The 18780-nt window shown below is 44.6% G+C and overlaps 1 protein-coding gene across 3 annotated transcripts in view; it reads left to right on the top strand.

Annotated features, from left to right (window-relative positions):
* Nucleotides 1-18780, top strand: part of KLHL5 (kelch like family member 5) — a 551601-nt gene that overhangs the window by 481199 nt on the left and 51622 nt on the right. For all 3 annotated transcript variants that reach the window (XM_086963979.1, XM_086963980.1, XM_086963977.1), the window contains one exon: nt 10581-10793. In XM_086963979.1, coding sequence (XP_086820105.1) covers nt 10581-10793 — 213 coding nt within the window. The remainder of the gene's footprint in view (nt 1-10580; nt 10794-18780) is intronic.

The raw sequence follows: 18780 nt of genomic DNA, 5'->3' as shown, positions 1-18780 counted from the left end.
CCTGTGCTCCGGCTCTTCGGTTCTTTACCGATTCCCTTTGGCGCACCGGGGAACTGAAAAGACTACCAATTACTTCCAGCAGGTTTGCCCTCAGCACCAGCTGGACCATTTAAGCCACTTCTGTCCTCTGCTCCAGTACTGATGCAGTCTCTGATGCCCATGCCCACTCCAGGTATGTCAATTCTGATGCCAACTTCATTTCCCAAAGAAGTGGCCCCAGTTGTCCTTTCCAATGCGGACTCAATGCCGGTCCAAAGTCGACAGACATCACACCCAAATCCGACCCAGGTTTCTTCACTCCTGTCACCACAAGGCAGGTAACACTGTTTACATTCTCTTTTTGGAACAGACTGTGATAATGCTTTGTGTTGCACTCGCATTCGCGCTCAGTGGCATTTCATGCGCGTCGACTCCCCGGTAACTTAAATATGGTTGTGCTACCCAAAGAAGTGAATTTAAAAGCCTGTCTGATAAACTGCAGATCCATGCCCAAACATGCCTTGGATATTTATCAGTCCATCACAGACGAAAACTGGGACCTTATGTTCCTGACTGAGACGTGGCTTCGAGATGATACTAACCCTGCCCTGACTCTAGCCATTCCTGAGGATTATGGCATAGTTTGTGCCAACAGGCAAGGAGGGAACAGGGAGTGGGTGTGGCTATCATTCATAAAACTAGATGGGAGATTGCAACTTACCCACACACATCCTCCCTCACAGATATTATGCAATAAATATCTCACTTTTTTTTAGGATAAAATCACTCTGATCTATGCTTCTTTTCCTGTTCCACTCGATGTCTCCCAGACGATTAATGATTATTGTCTAGAGCAGACTCCGAGTATTGGACTCTAGGTATTTGCCGAGGTAACACTTGAAACCTCATTGATTGAATTGCAGAAGTGCAAATCATGGCCAGCCAAACAATATAGCGCCCTAGCGGAGTGCTTGAATCCCTATCTAAATGACATTTGGAATTCTTTACTCAGACAGGGTATTTACCCTGCATGTTGCAAACATGCCTTTCTTGTGCCTATATTAAAAAAAAGCAAACGCAGATCCGGAAATCACTAGAAACTATAGACCTATTTTACTACTCCCTGCGAAGGTCTTGGAGAAACTAGTGCATCAGCAACTGGCTGGTTTAATTGAGACCAACAGCCTTCTTCATGAATCTCAATCTGGCTTCCGCTCTGGTTTCTACACAGAATCTGTCCTGATTGGATTGGCTGATTCAATACATTGGGCGGTGGATGGAGCCTCTAAGGCGGTGTTAGTGCTGTTAGATTTGTCTGCAATATTTGACACCGTCTCCCACCCCATCCTCCTGAATCGGCTAAAAGACATAGGCATCCAGGGAACGGTGTTGAACTGGTTATCATCTTTCTTATCTGACCATAAACAACAGTTCAGACCCCATCCTTTCATTTCTCCTGTTAAACCTCTTAATTGGGGTGTTCCCCAGGGCTTGGCCCTGAGCCCGCTGCTTTTTACTGTTTACCTAACTCCCCTGGCAGAACTTATCTCTAAAACTGGGATCAATATAACCTCTTACGCTGATGATACCCAGTTATTGTTCACCTTTAGTGATGTATCAGCTTCCACCTTTGACCCACTAAAAGAGTGCCTTAGGAATACTGCCGCTTGGATGGACCACAACTTCTTAAGACTTAATACGGATAAGACCGAGGTCTTATCTTTTAACCAACCCTCTCCTCTTCCTTCGAATTTATGGTGACCTGATAAATTAGGCAATGCCCCTTCACCTAAGGACTCGGTCAAGAATTTGGGTGTTAGATGGGACAAACATCTATCCCTCTCGACGCAGGTTCAAACGGTTTCGGCCGCTTGCTTTGATAAAATCAAATTTATTAGGAAATTCATCAACTATTTGCCTAATGCAACCTGTAAAACCGTGGTCCATGCACTGATAACCTCCCACCTGGATTATGCGAATGGCTTATATCTGGGTCTGCTCCGTAGACTCCAGACCGTTCAAAACGCTGCAGTCCGATTAGTCTGCGGTGTTCCACTCCGCCACCGCATCTCTCCTTATCTTCGACAACTTCATAGGTTGCCAATTACCAAGCGAATCGATGTTAAGGCTTTGACATTTGCTTTTCGGGCAGAAAAAGGGAGAGGGCCGGCCTACCTAAGAAGGAGACTCCGACCCTATCAACAATCTAGATCTTTAAGGTCCAACAATAAATACTTCCTTGCCACCCCTCGGTTTTCGAAAGCCAGAATGGGATATAGATCCTTCGAGGTGGGTGCTACCACATGTTGGAATAAGTTACTCCCCCCGCACACCCATTTACGCTTGATTCAGTCTGAACAAGAGTTCCGCAAGTCTTTGAAAACCTGGCTCTTTAGTCAGATTGACTAGCCCTTGTGCATCTCCTCGCCCTGCTCTCTGTCTGCTATAGCGTTGGGACGCCCCGTTTGGGGTAGCTGTGCGCTTAATAAATGTCTTAATAATAATAATGATAATAATGAGTATGACCAGGGTGATGAGTTCGCCGAGCCCTATGCTGATGACAATCGGAATGAGGACTTGCAAGATGCTAGTGGTCTGGACACTTCCCCGAGTCAACCCTTTTCTCCCCTCCCAGCCAAGCCACAGAATAATCTGCATCCTATGCCATGGTTATCCATAAGGTGACTGAAGTCATTGACCTTCACCTCCCCACCATGCAGGTGAAAACAAGCATCATGACGAAAGTCCTACATCCTGGCAAGACTGCTTCTGACCCTTCTACCTTTTAATGGGGCCTTGACAGACACACTACTAGGGGCTTTGGGCTAAGTCTTGTACCGGCCCTCCTGTGAGCTTGCAAATTGCCAAATCCCATGGCCCATCTCATGGACGTCAATTCACCAAAACCTCAGGGGTAGCGGAAGTGCCCTTTGACCTTTACTTTCACTCACACATACATATGCTTATACATACCCACATATTTATTCATACATACACAAGCACTCTCACACATAGACACACTGCCTACGTATGCTCACACTCTCCTACATAAACACACTCAAAACCGCAAACATGCACATAACATTCATACATTTTTTTTAAATTTTTATTTTTGTTGCAAAACAGAGATATTACCATTGACTTCATCAGTCACATATCCATATACATTCTTAGTGTCTCTTTACATTACAGAATACATGAGAAACGGCTGAAGGTGTATCAACACCTCGAAGTCATGTTGTGGACCCGGCGATCCGGGTGACATGATGAAGAGGAATATACATGTATTGTACAAATTACAGTTTGCATTTTGTGTTTTTTGTTTGATTTTTGCAATTAGGAAACTTAAACCAATAACAGTGCACACATAGCTCGGCATGTGAATGAAGTAGTGTCTTCAGTATCTCGCATCACCGGCTATCTATAGAGGGACCAATCAGACGTTCCTATGCCCCCCGCCCCATTCCACCCCCCCCCACACCAACCTCCAAATGCAAGTCCCGCCCGCTCCGGTGTATACCGCCCAACAAGCATCCTCATACCCAGTCACTGGTCTTCTTCGCTCTCAGATCCCTCAAGATCTTCCTCATCCAGTGGTTCACATATGTCCCCCCTGTAAGAGTTCCAGGGCTGCCAGACCCCTTTCCATTTACGCGGGTTATTCCTCAGTTTATACACCGCCCTTTCAGTCAGCATGAGCATGTCCATGTTGCGGATCCACTGAGCCAGTGTGGGGAGATCAGCCGACCCCCATTTCTGTGCTATATCCCGTTTCGCCGTCACCAACCCCACTGTAGTCCATGTTTTTGCATAAAAGGTGAGGTCGGTCGGCCCCCAGACATTCAGGAGGCACAGCCGGGAGTCCAGAGTAAGTGAGGTGTGTAGTGTTTGGGCTATGGTGCGCAAAACTCTTCGCCAATAATTCACAATCAGCGGACATTCCCAGATCGTGTGTATGAACGAGCCTTCCACCCCGCAACCTCTGAGACAATAAGGATGATCAGCCCTGTGGAGTTTATGTAATGTCGTGCGAGTGTAGTAGATCCTATGCAGAATCTTTAACTGCACCAGGCGGAATTTGGAGGATATGCCTGCTTCACGTGGGGACGCCATGGCTGCGTTCCATTCGGTTTCATCTAGATCACCCACCTCCATCATCCACTTGTCTTTCAGTTTCCCCAGTGGATCAGGCATATTATTAACCAATTTACGGTACGTCATCAATGTCGCCCCTTCCTGTAAGTAGTCAGTGAGTAGGCGGTCCTCTAAAGGGGAGGATTCTGGTGGGGATATGTCTGGCGGAATCGCCGCTTGCAGTGCGTGCCTGACCTGTATGTACCTGTAGAGCTCCGTGTCCCTCAACTCATATTGCTCTTGTAGAGTCGCAAAAGAAATTACTCCTTCCCTCGTCCACATGTCCCCTACTGTTGAGATTCCGATGTTGTCCCACTGCGTGAAGCCCTTGTAGCGCCGCAGGTGGCCCAATGCTTTTGCGTCCCATAGAGGTGTAAGTTTTGTGATGGTCCCATCCCATTTCAACTTTGCCTGTGCCTTGTACCATAGACAAACAGTGTGTTTCGTAGGTCCAGCAAGTTTTGCCGCTACACCACGGTGGTATAGTGGGGCCAACAAACTGTTCGTACCCAGTTGTGCCCTGTCCGCCTTAAACGCTGGGTCCTCTTGCGGGGCGTGTAACCATTGATTAAGGATTTTAAGCTGGGCCGCCCAGTAGTACAGTTGTACGTTGGGCAGCGCAATGCCTCCGTCGTACCACCCCCTATTCAATTTTGTGTGTGAGATCCGGGCTGGTTGGTTGCCCCAGAGCAGGCCTGAAATCTGTGCCGTTACTTTCTGGAGGAAGCTATCCGGCACCAAATGTGGAGTGTTTTCAAGGACGTATAGGAAGCGCGGCAGAGCCATCATTTTAAAGAGCGCTGCCCTCCCTAGTAGCGTTAAGGGGAGTTCTTTCCAATGTTGTACATCGCTACGGAGACGGAGTAGTGGGGGCTGTAAGTTCAGTCGTGTGAACTCTGCCTCGTCTCGGGTGACATGAATCCCCAGATACTTGAAAGAAGTGTGCGCCAGCTCCAGTGGACAGGAGTCCGGGAGTGGCGGAAGAACATTCATACATTTAAAAAAAAATTTTTTTTTTACTTACCTCAGCTTCCAGGGAAAGTCATATTCCAGCTATTTGTTCTCCATTTCTTATTAAACTAATAGTGAATAATGAACTATTATTCACTATTAGTATAATATTAAATTGTCAAACAACGAGGTGAGTGAAGCCCCCACTGATATCCATAGGGACGAGTTTCTTCTGATGTCCTCCGGACCAACCCCAACAATTTCCTACCACTGCCCTGACAGGAAATAAAAGTGAGTGGAGACAATAGGAAAACATTTCTTCTCATCAGCCAGTTTGGCCCTGCGGTCCTTTAACGCCTCCTGCTTGATGAGGTGCTATTCTCATGGCTTCTGGGACTCTGTGGCATAGTGCTCCTGAAAGACGTCTCCCTTTTTCATCACAGACCATTCAGGATGGTCATGATGCAGCCAAGTTCACAATTCATTGTTGCTTGGATGCCACTGACTCTTGTGGACAAGCTGTTGGCACCAGTGTTGATATCCTCTGCCATACATCGCTACAATCACCTTGGTTCTCAGGTGATGTCTAGTCCTTTCTGATGGGAATGCCGTTTATTGGGACTCTCCTGTTCAGGGAAAAGGCTGATTCTGCCCTTGAACGTTTCAAGGAAAGTAGAGCTACCACTCACTCTCTGGGCTTTTCTACCCAGCCTCGCTAGCAGCAGTTTCAACATTCCTTTTGTGTCTTTGGACGAGGTATTCCTTACTGACAGACTGTCCCTTCCCAGCAGAGAACCCAGCAGTTTAGTGGGAAAGGCTGTGGTGCCCACCACCCCTGCGACCAACGTCTGCATAACGCTCAATCCGCGTCACCAAGACCTCCCTGTGCAGCCCTATCTTCCAAACCTCTGTAGAGTACCCTTACAGAGCCACCTGGTGGGAGGCAACCTCCACTGATTCTATCCTGGTTGTCAAGTGATCACATCGGACAGGTGGGACCTTCAGATTGTTCGCAAAGGCTATGCCTTACCCTTCCTTTCGTCCCCGCAGCTCCTTGCACTGTCTACCCAACGACTGATGGAAGACCATATCTCCGTTTTGCGGCTGGAAGTGCAAGCCAGAGGTAGGAAGTGGTTGTTTTTTCTCGATACTTTCTGGTGCCCAAGAAGGAGGGAGGTCTTTGGCCTATTCTAGACCTACACCCCGAGGTCTTTCTCCAGGAAAAATTAAGAATCCTCACCCTGGCCCAGGTCTTGTCTGCCCGCGACCCTGGAGATTGCTTGGTGCCCCTGGACCTGCAGAACACCTATTTCCATATTCCTGTCCTGACAGCACATCCGTGCTACTTGTGGTTTATGGTAAGAGAGGAGCATTTTCAGTTAGCAGTGCTCCCCCTTGGTCTCATCAGCATCCCTCGGGTTTCCACAAAAGTGATGATGGTGGTGGCTGCACATCTAAGGTTTTGGGTGTCAGTCTTCCTCTACCTCGACAAAAACTGTATACACCTGTCATTGTGAAAAGTTTGTGGTTTGGTGTGGCACTTGCCATGTTGACCCCTCCAGGCCAAATTGGCTGATGTTTTATTATTTTGTCTCTCACCTGGCAATGGCGTTGCTCTGTACACAGTTAAAGGATATCTTTTGGCCCTCTCGGCCTTCCTACAATTAACTGATCAGTCCTCTTTGTTTAAATCATCAGCTGTGATGCTATTTTTGAAAGGGCTACAACCTGTTTCCCTCTTCTCAATTTGGGATGCTTCAATGAGGCCTCAATCTTGGCCTTACTTATTTAATGTGCACTCCATTCAAGCCATTAGACAGCGGTCTCTTGCTGCTTCTCACCATTAAGACTATGTTCTTGATTGCCATCAGGTCTGCAGGGCATGTGAGTGAGCTTCAGGTTCTGTGTTCATCCACCATAGACCACCTTCTTTCCTGATAAGCTGGTTTTGCGAACTAGAGCCTCCTTTCTACCGAACGTTGTGACAAAGTTCCACATCGGCCTCACCCATCTAAAGAAGAGGAAAGACTGCATTGCGTGAACATCAAAGGAGTGCTTAGTTACTACATCGTTCGTACCAAAGACCACAGAGTGGATAAAATTGTTTCTGGGATTCGCCAGAGCTAAAAAAAAAAAAAAAAAGGCAATGCTATGCCGAAACATACCATCTTAAACTGGAATATGCTCTACATTAAGATTTGCTATTCATTGGCAAAGAAGGCTTGCAAGGTCACTCCACCAAAGCTGCTACCACTGCGTTAGCATGTGGAGGTCCTGTCCCAGGCATCTGCCTGGTAGCTACGTGGGCGTCTCTTCGTATGTTGACATTGCACTATTGTCTGCACAGCCCAGTCTGCCAAGAACAGCAATTGCCCACTCAGTTCTGCAGGACTTTTTCATTTGAGTCCATTCACTGCCCACCTCCCATATGTACTGCTCTGGTATCGATTCAAAAGGTGAGCAATCTTTGTCTATAAGTCTCTGCCAGAAAGAGAATTAACGAAAGTAAGTAATTTGTTCATCATCATTAGGCTCGCTACTATAAACCTAAGGTGGATTTGATCACTTTAAATTGGAAAATTAGTAATCAATTAGCAGAGATCATGTGATCCTATAAAAAGATCAGAGGGTTTCTTTGTGTTTCCTGTTTGTTGCTGATGACATATTGTGAAGAATACAGTGGCTTATGAGTAATTCCCTTACTTGTGATTGGAGGGTTTTCTTGTCTCGCTCACGTCCTTGCTCCTGATTAGATGGCTTTCCTCTTGGTCCTTTATGTCTTTTTGTTGTCCTTTTTTTGGCACCAAGTCCTTCCCAGAGCTAGTCTGTGGTGGGCACCTGAACTAGGTGCTGCTCCCCACGCACAGATGGCTAGAAACCTTGGGGTAAAAGTCGACGCTAATCTCACTTTTGAGCCACAAATTATGTCAGTTTCCATAACTTGTTTTCCTTCCCTTAGATCTCTTTTAAAGAATGCTCCACCTCACACTGGTGAACTCCTGAAAAACTGTTGTCCGCGCTCTGGTTACGTCTAAATTGGACTACGCTGTTAGTCTATGTTTGGCCCTACCAGCTTTTTTAATCCAACGGCTCCAAATCATCCACAATTCTGCCGTGCACCTTATCCTGAAGCTCGTCCCATGCTTGCCAGTCTTCCTGGCTTCCTGTTTTAAGAGGATCCAGTTTAAGGCCCTCTTTACCCGAGGAGAAGGCATAAGCCATAACTCCCCTACCGAGCTCTAAGATCTAACAAACTCAAACTGTTCCAAGTGCCCTGCATCTACAAAGCTAGAAGAGGTGGGCGATCCTTCACTTATCTGGCATCCAAACTGTGGAATGTACTGTCATTCAGTTGGCGTTGCTGTCCCTCGGAATCAGTTTTCATACTTAAACTTAAATCTCTTCTTTTTGACACCTGTCTAATGGGTGTGTAATGCTTGATGGCCCTTTTCACTTATGAGGTCTCCGCTAGCAAGGGACGCCTCCTTCGAGATAGCTGTGCACTCTGTAAATGTCATGAATCGAATGTCCACCTCAGGAACTTTTTGTTTTTTCTATGCTTTGAATAAATAGTATGTATCCTTTTCTAGCTGGTATCATACCTTGCACTGCACTTAGGGGCCTATTACGATGGAGGATTTTCCGCATCCTCTGGGCCGGCGGAAGCCACCGCTCGCCTGGAGGATGCGGAAAATCCTCTGCGGACCCACCAAAGACCCACCGCCACATTAGGATGTCTGGTGGGTCCTGGTTTACGTCCGCCGCTTTTCAGCCGCGGTTGGCTTACAACCGCGGCGGAAAAGCTCTAATATGGTGACGGTGTCTCTCAGACACCGTCAGTCATATTAGGATGGCCTGTGAAAAATGCTTTTCCGCAGCGGGTTTTCCGCCGTGGAAAAGCATGTGTAACTTCACTGCGGGGGGCCGTTGCGGGCCCCCTGGGTGAAGAAGGGGTGGGGGGGGGGCACATGGGGGGTACCTATGGTACCCCCCTGCATTTGTATGCAGAAATCGGCAGGCCCCGCACGGTGCCTGCCGCTTTATGCGTACAAATGCAAAGTATGCATTTTTACCATTGCGGCAGATGCAGCTTGAAGCCGCACCCGCCGCAATGGTAAAAATAGAGGATGTGACCGCCAGGGTGGCGGTCACATCCTAATTGCACAGGAGGGAACTCCGCAGGCCATGCGGAGGTTCCCTCCTACTCTATGGTGGCGGACGGACTCAGGTCCGTCCGCCATCATAATCGGCCCCTTAATGTGAGGAATTATGTTCTCTCTATCTCTGTGTCTCTCTCTCTTTCTCTGCCACTCTCTCTCTCTGCTCTCTCTCAGATCTCCCAGTCCCCTCTTTTTGTCGAAAAGCAACCCCACAGCATCTGCAAGGTGGCACTCAGTGCGTGCATATGGACATGTTGTGGACATCTTTGTTGTGGACATCTTTTTGTGTTTTTCCTATGCTTTAAGAAAATCCATTTAGAACTGGCCATCGCTGATACCAGCACAATTGCCATGCCGATCTTTGAATGGATGTTGATAATGCATAAGAAAATATATTAACACATGGCCGTCACAAGTACGCATCCATCTGCAGTGGCTATCTTTATTTTGGTATTTTTAAAGAAAATCCTTTCATGGATTTGTGCAGATGCCCATGCACTTGTGTTGGAACTACCATATTTGAATGAATTTTCTTACGCTTAAAAAAAAAAAATCCTGTTAAAATGGCCGCTATATGTGCACGCCAGGCAGCCATCTAAGTTGCAAAAACACAAGCATTGACAAAGCCAATAGGTCTCATGGGCGAGACCTAATATTGTTGTCAATGTTTATTTTCAGTAGCAATGATGAGCCATAAATTCTGTTTTTGTGGACAACTGGAAAGTCATACTTTCTAATTATTCATTACAGTTTTGCAGTTTCCTGCTCAAAATGCACACATATTATAATATTGAGTCCCCTAAAAATATAGGGGTGAGCATTAATCACCCCATATTTCATGTGGTATAGTAAAAACAGTTCTTCAAAGGGAAAATTATTTCTCTTGTTAAGATACGAGACAAACATTAACATAAAGTAATAATGCTTATATCGTCTTTCATGCAGTTCTTCATAACAGTTTTTACTGTTTCTAAGTATTGTATATACATGATGTTACAATCAGATCTTCCAGGTTTAGATCTAGCATGGATATATATGACTTGTGCTTAGGAAAACTAAATGGCTGGTGTATCCCAGAATGTCAGAAATTTAAAGACCACAGTCTACACAAATATCCTTTCTAACTTTGTTCATGATCTAGTCTAAAGTGACTGTTTCATAAAATTATACACAATATTGTTAGCCGCTTAGATTCATTGTAATTTATGACTCCTTTCAGTTTCCACAACTTTACTTATTGAATTAATTGACATGCTGGCTTATGCATGAACAAGTGTTTTTGCAACTCGTGTTTCAGTTTTAATATTTAATATTTACTCTTTCAATATAATTTGTTTGTTTTATTTTTCTTGGCAGACTTTTTGCTGTTGGTGGTCGGGATGGCAGTTCTTGTCTCAAGTCCGTAGAGTGCTTTGATCCACACACGAACAAATGGACTCTCTGTTCCCAGATGTCAAAGAGACGAGGGGGAGTAGGAGTGACTACCTGGAATGGGTTCCTTTATGCTATCGGAGGGCATGATGCACCAGCTTCTAACCTGACCTCTAGGCTTTCAGACTGTGTGGAAAGGTAAAATGTAGGCAATTTCATATAATGATAATTTAGTATGTAGTTGTATCATGTGTATGCCAGTCTCTATTGAGTGGAATGAGATGCAAAGAGTAAGTTGTAGTTCCGTAACCAAATAGGTGTTATAACTGCGGTGTTGGTATATGTGCTGTATTCAATTTGTGCGGCTGCTCTGGTAGAAGAACACAAGGTATTCCTTATGTATAGTGCCAGCACACATTCTACAGCCCATAAACTGTACCAGTAGTATCTAACTTGAGTCTAGTAATGCTGTATTCGTGCCTAACTATTGGGATAGTTGCCGACTATGCCAAGGAGTTCCATTCAGATTAATTTAGTCTTGGTGCTAGGCAAACCTTTGTTCCTGTTCTTCCAGTGATAGTAGTAGAATTACTAGTACCCATATTTCATTTGATCGGTGTCAAGGGAGAGTGTGAAGTTGATATTTAACCTAGTACATAAGACCTGAGTTCTCAGTGAACCACCCTAAATCCTTGTGGTTACCTCCAAAAAGGGTTCAGTTCATAGGGCAGATTTAAGGCTCCAGACTGGCAAAAGGCTTTCTTTCTCCAGAGAGGGTGACATCCTTGCAATTACAGATTTTTCTGGGACTCCAATTAACCTGCAATTCCATCTGAAGGAGCACTGGGACCATTTGTGAGAACACTAGTCCTTGCTCATCCTTGATCATCCATCTTTGGTCCTGGCTTTAGAATGCTGGGAAGAAGCCTTTTCTGGAAAGGTATTGCACTCTTACTGTGTTGTATCAGTTAAGAAGGTAATTACAATTAGGGTCTGCTAAACAATAATCACAATTGCATGATCATCAGGAAAGCCTGTCACCTGCATATAAAACGAGTAACTTTGTCTGTTTGATCTGGAACATTCAAGTTTGTCGTAACATATCATACCGGGTCAGAAGATATATGTGACACCTTAAGCGAAAGAATTGTTGCTTCTCATTAGTCTATGAAGGGTTACAATGCATTTTCTAAACAATATGAAGACCATCATTCCACAGTGAGAAAGATTATTTACAATTCTAGGCATTTGCCCAGAAGTGGGCATCTCAGCACATTCACCCTAGGATCAGAATGCATGATGTCCAAAGGGGCAAAGAACCCCAAAGCTACATATAGGGATCTGCAGTCCTCTGGAAGTGGGTATCCCACCAAGCTCACATCAATATTAGACTATTTAATGTGCTAGAAATTACAGAGAACTCCAAAGCTACATGCAGGGATCTACAGGCCTATGTCAATACAATAAATATTTAGGGAGGAATGGAACAAATATGAAGAACTTTGCTGCTTGACCTGTGTTTGTAAAACTGCACCTGCATGAACCACACAGCTGGATTAATGTCTTTTGGACAGATGAGACTAAAGTGTGGTTTCTTTAACCGGAATGCACACTATGTTTAGCGAAAACTAAACATTGCAAGAACCTCGTACGAAAGGTCAACCATTTTGGTGGAGATGTGATGATTTAAACACACTCTACAGCAGCAGGAACTGGATGCCTTACAATTATTGAGTCCACCTTCAGTTCCTCTCTGTACAATGAGAAAAGGGATACGATCTTTCCACTGCTAAGTCTTCTCCAAAAGAAGATTGTTCAACAGGACAGTGTCCTTGATCGAAAATACAACTGTAAACCTACGACCGAATGGTTGTATTTATCAAGTCAAACAAAGTCCACCCCTCACCCACATTGAGCTGGTGCTACTTAACCTAAAAGGGTGGTGCAGAGATTGATACATAAAACTTTTACAGCAAGTAATTGCTAAAGGGGATTCCATACATTACTGAGTCATGGGGTGCACTTACTCTTTCCACAGAAGGCTACTAAATGTTGTATATATATATATATATATATATATATATATAGATATAGATATAGATATAGATATAGATATTACCTACTGGCGGTCGCCAGTAGGTAGTTATAGTTAGGATTTTTTTCACTGCAAAATCTCAAAATTCTATTTGGAATAACTTTGGCCCCGGTTGACGAATCTGCCTGAAAATTTGCCTCGCGGAGCTCCGGTCCTTCCTTGAAAGTTTGGGGGGGATTCGTCAAGCGGGGGCCAAGATAAAAGGGGGGTCCCAAAACGTGTTTTCCCCATGTTAATTTCCATAGGGCGGTCGACCTCACTTTTAGCCCGAACGGCTGAAAGGATTTCCACCAAACTTGGCAAAATTGTAGGGACTGGTAGCCCGATGTGCCTTTGCTATGTCTCAAGATATGTGCTCCAGTGGTTTTTGAGTAATTTAGGTTAAAAAAAATATAGATCTATGGCAGCGCCCCGGTACGCCCACCGGGCGCGCCACGCGACTTGCGCACGGAAAGCTGATTGGCTCTCGGATGTATGTAAACATTCCAAACAGTCCGGAGCGGCCGCCATCTTGTGTCTCGGTAAAATCAAAACCCAAGAGGTGGCAAAAACAAAGGGGGAAATGACCATAAGGGGGCAGAGTAGACCCCCCTGACCCTCTAGGTTTGATGTGGGGGCTATAAAAGGGGGGAGCGGGGGGAGCGCCCGGTACGCCACCGGGGAGCGTACCGGGGAGCGTACCATGGGGAAAAAAGAATGACAGACTTTAAAAAAAATGAAGCCTTTTTTTATAAATTGGAGGTAGTTCTAAAAAGAACTGTTTTTTTATTCTTTTTGTTGTTTTATATTTTTTGTATTGTTTTTTTGAACATTTTTTACTTTTTTTGGCTTTTATGAACAGTTTTATATTTTTTTTGCATTTTTTATAGGGAAAAACAAAAAACAGGGATTTGGAAACGGCTCAACTGGAGCAACAAAAAAAAACTGGAAAAAATTAAGGCTTCTTTGTGCATTTGTGGTTATCACCAGCAAGCATGATGAGTGTAATGCTCTGCTCACCATAAGTGATTAATTTCCCACAATGTACACAAACAATTTTGTATCCCCCAAACTTTGGTTGGATACTTGAAATCAACTGACTTGCTTCTGGACCCGATGGAGTGGGTTCTTTGGTTGTTGAGGTTGTGCCAGATGATTGGGGTAGGTTTTTTAGAGTTCTCTCATCACTGCTGCTGAAAAGTTAATAGGGTGGAAACGCTGCATATGCCGAATCATTGTATGATTCCCAAAGGAATATTTTTTTTGTAGGGTTCCCCCTGGATAGCACAGCACCACAGATGAGACAGGTCACCTTTGCAGTGTTTACTTTTTTAAACCAGTTGGGATTTTAAAAAACTCCCATATGATGTGCTCCTTAGGTTTGTATGGTGGAGTGTTTTCTTGCAGGACCTGCCTTGTCCCTTCCTCCTCTTCCTCCTCCTCTTCCTCCTCCTCCTCCTCCTCCTCCTCCTCCTCCTCCTCCTCTTCTTGACCACCAATGAGATGTTCTGGTGGTCCTTGTGGTGGTGGTGGTGGTGGTGGTGGGGCAGATGATCCAGCTGCTGCTGCTACTGTAGCCATTTCTGAGAAGAAATAGGTAGAAAAAGCTCTGGAAACAGGCCTTCCTCACTCAAAGTACAAAGTGAGAATGAGGAAAAAAGGTGGGGGCTTTCATCATTTGGAAAAAAAAACTGTTCTGAACCAATGAAAAGTGTTATTTTCAGGTCACAAGACCAGGGGTTTCATCATTATGAAACCAAAACTGTTATGAATCAATTAAAAGTGTTATTTTCAGGTCACATGACCCGACGCGCTTACGTAGCGCGTTCGTATGCGCGTGGATGCTTCCGGGCGCGCTTACGCCGTGCGTATCACGCGGCTACGCGATACGTCATGATGATTTAATTCGCGCCAATAGCGCTAACGGGACGCTCACCGGTATGCGCCCCGGGGCGCGCGGCAAAATTGCGCTGACCGGGGCGCTCCCCGGTACGCGCCCCGGGAGCGCACCAGGGCAAAAAAAAAAAAATAAAGAATAAAATAGTATTATATAAATATACAATATAGGATTCATTATAAAACATATTACATTTCAATTACATTTCATAGGTTTGAGGTCCTATATATAGTTAGGTATTAGCATTTAAAAAACCTATGAAATTCACTGGAAAAACCATAGGTTTCACACCAGTTATATTTACGAATTAGCATTTAAAAACCCTATTAAATTCACTGAAAAAACCATAGGTTTCACTCCAGTTATAGTTAGCTGGAAATTTTACTAACATAAAACCATTGAAATTCCCACGTTATAGTTAGTTGGACTCACTATAACTTGCGCGTGTAATGCACTGCTGATGACGTCACATATTACATCACTCATGACATGGTCAGTGACATCACTCATGACATCACTGATGACACCATCCTTGTGACAGAGTGACAGACCTCCTTTCAGTGTAATGTAACCCTTGAAACACATATTCAAAAATAGAAACTAAAATTTTCAAAAAAATAGAGATACCCATACCAGTTACAACAACCAATTCAGTAATACCACCATCTATATACACATCCACTCATTCACCAACAGTTCTATATAGTCACTCATACATATACTCACTCATCATATGTAGTGAAACACCTATACATCCTTTTACACACCGACAGTCATCCAAAAGTTACTCACACACATACTCACACATGCAAATAAACTATTGAACATCCATTTATTTACATATACAACTATACACACACTACCACCTTACTTCTAAAGAAACTTATACATACTTACTCTCTTAAACAATCACTTATAGAAACCGATACTTATTTAAACAGGAACTCTTTCAATCTCTCACTCTCACAAATACTCACTTATATACATCAATACTCACATATACTAGATTAAAACATATGTAGTTACTGATAAAGACACTAGTGAGACAGTCATTCACTCACTAACACACACATATAAAAAAACATACATTAAGACACTTATTTCAACATTTATTTTTCCATCGACCTTTACATATACATATAAAAAACATATTTATTTTTCAGAAAGACACACATTCACTGGATGGTGTCATCAGTGATGCCATGAGTGATGTCACTGACCATGTCATGAGTGATGTAATATGTGACGTCATCAGCAGTGCATTGCAGGCGCGCAAGTTATAGTGAGTCCAACTAACTATAACGTGGGAATTTCAATGGTTTTATAACTGGTGTGAAACCTATGGTTTTTTCAGTGAATTTAATAGGTTTTTTAAATGCTAATTCCTAACTATAACTGGTGTGAAACCTATGGTTTTTTTCAGTGAATATATATATATATATATATATATATATATATATATATATATATATATATATATATTTTAATAAACGGTGAGAAAATGAAATTTGTCACTTGAGGGTAGGCCTATGTGAGAGTAGATGAAGGCCAGATATTTCCTTTTATATAATTTCACAGAATATTAAGAGTGTGTATTTTCTTTTTTACATCCCTGTGCAGGCCCTTTACACATGACAGCAATTGTAGGATTGTTCGACATACGATGTACACATTGGCATGCAGTGTCAAACACTCAAGTACCCGATGTTCAAACAACTAAAGAAGGTTATCCCTGCTACTAGATACCCACAAATTGATGATGGGAAGGTTTCTATGGACTTCAAGTAGCGTACCGATGAAAAGTGTAACCCTATCTTTCTCCAGTTACTTTCTATGCCAAGGATTTCATAAAACATAATGTGGGCCAGAGCTTACTTTTTTCAGCTGTGTAGTCTAGTATCCTGGGTTAATTTTATTGTGAAGAGCAGCTCTCCGGAATTATCTTCTAATGTTTTTCACTTCAGCTCTCAAAAGCGTTTGACATAGAATTGATTGGTTTGATGTATTTAATAGGTAAGCCCCTGCATAAGAATTAAGGGCACAAAAACGGCATGTATTCACATATATGGTTTCACTTGGGTCATTCTTACTCTGCAGCATGCCCATGCAAGCTTTTGTTGAAAACTGCAGGATAGTTGCTACTAGAAGGTATAGGAGTGCTGTACCTGAGCACTGGTTACATTGCACAAGATCACAATCATTTTTTAGGCACCAGAAGATTAAATGATTTGCCCAGAATTACAGGAGGTCGAGACTCGAATAAGGTTCCCTATTGCCAAAGGCAGCACCTTTGGTGTCAGCAGCTCAGTGTAGCAGGAAATGCCCAAGGGCCAGTGCCTAAAATGTTTACCATGAAGCTACTGAGTTCCCTTCTCTTGGTAAATAATCATTCTAGACGTTAGTAGCCTGCCCAAGTAACAGAACCAAGGAAAGGTATAACCAATTTAGTTTCTCCACCTATTGTGCTTGGAGTTGACATCTAGGCTTAGTTACCCAAGGAGGTACCTTGTGTGAGGAGCCTTCTTCAAAGCTGATCACTATATTTGTCTGCTTCCTATAACTTTAGCAGCGAGTAGGTGGAATGCGAACTTGCGCTCAATGTATTTTGTCGCTTCAGTCTAATGTGATCCTGAGCACTGTTTCTGTCCTTTTCACCTTAGAAGATCTAGGTTCACCTCTTGACAGTCTGTGATTATCCAAATCTTCTTCCTCAGTCCTCGCATTACTAAAATAAGTCCTTGGGATGCAGAATCGCTAGCTGAGGTGAAATACGTTTTTTAATCTTATCCCCTGGTTGCTCTGCCTGATTTTTTAAACTTGCACACTTCCCTACCTGTTCTTCACCGCCGCTCCCCGGTCCACCACGGGCTTGGCCCGATTGTTGTGGAGGAAGCAGCGGGGTCACATCTTTGTGGGAAAGACAGGGGGAGGTGGTTGCACTGATGTCAGCAATCAGCTGACGCCCGAGGTTATAATTGTTGGCCTCTCATTTCACTCAGCGGACGCGAGACTGCGAGATGCAAAATCGCTAGCTAAGGTGAAATACGTTTTTCAATCTTATCCCCTGGTTCCACTGCCAGATTTTTTTAACTTGCACACTTCCCTACCTGTTCTTCACTGCCGCTCCCTGGTCCACCATGGGCTTGGCCCGATTGTTGTGGAGGGAGCAGCGGGGTCACATCTTTGCGGGAAAGACAGGGGGAGGTGGTGCACTGACGCCAGCAATCAGCTGACGCCCGAGGTTATAACTGGTGGCCTCTCATTTCACTCAGCGGACGCGAGACTGCGAGATGCAGAATCGCTAATCGAGGTGAAGTACGTTTTTAAATCTTATCCCCTGGTTGCACTGCCTGATTTTTTAAACTTGCACACTTTCCTACCTGTTCTTCACCGCCGCTCTCCGGTCCACCACGGGCTTGGCCTGATTGTTGTGGAGGGAGCAGCGGGGTCACATCTTTGCGGGAAAGACAGGGGGAGGTGGTTGCACTGACGTCAACAATCAGCTGACGCCCGAGGCACGGCGTCCAATCATCATTCCTGGCTTACAGTGGGTGGAGTAGGGGGTTGAGGCATTTAATGGGAGTTCCATCTCGTTCGCGCAGCGGATGTGCGCAGCGGACGCACGCAGCGGGCGCGCCGAGCGCCTAAGGCAAGCCCGTCTGCGCCCGTCCGCGCCTGTTCCGCGACCAGTGCCAGTCATGCTGCCGTTGGCCTGCCCTTGCCTCGCGTTTGCTGGTCTAGGGCTCAATTATTAGCCCTTAGGACAGCGACTTGCAGCAGTGGCCCGCATAGTGATCCTGCCCTGCTACTAACTAGCCATTTCAGCTGCAAAGACTGCCTATTCGCCCTCCCACCTCCCTCCCAACGATCTCGGCCTATGGCCAGAGCAGATCCACTTACAAAAAGGCCAGCGGTAATTGAAGCCTGCCTGCTCAATTGTCGCTCCCTTCCCCGACATACAGGCGATATTTGGCTCTCTGACCTCTCACGCCTGGGACTTGATATTCCTGACCGATCAAAGATGCATCTAATCCGGATGTTAGCTTGGCAATTCCACCGGAGTATAGATTCGTAGGGATAAATCGCTCTGGCGACAAAGTAGGAGGCGGAATTGCTGTCATCCTTCACTCGCATTGGACTATAACGTCCAGAAAACTAAAAAACATTGGCCCTATTGAGGCCATGTATTTTAGTATTTCCGATCCAAGACCCTT

The sequence above is a fragment of the Lissotriton vulgaris genome, chromosome 3_2 (assembly GCF_964263255.1).
Source record: "Lissotriton vulgaris chromosome 3_2, aLisVul1.2, whole genome shotgun sequence".
Taxonomy (NCBI): Eukaryota; Metazoa; Chordata; class Amphibia; order Caudata; family Salamandridae; genus Lissotriton; species Lissotriton vulgaris.
Note: the sequence above shows the minus strand (reverse complement) of the source record. Positions and strands in the feature narration are given on the sequence as shown.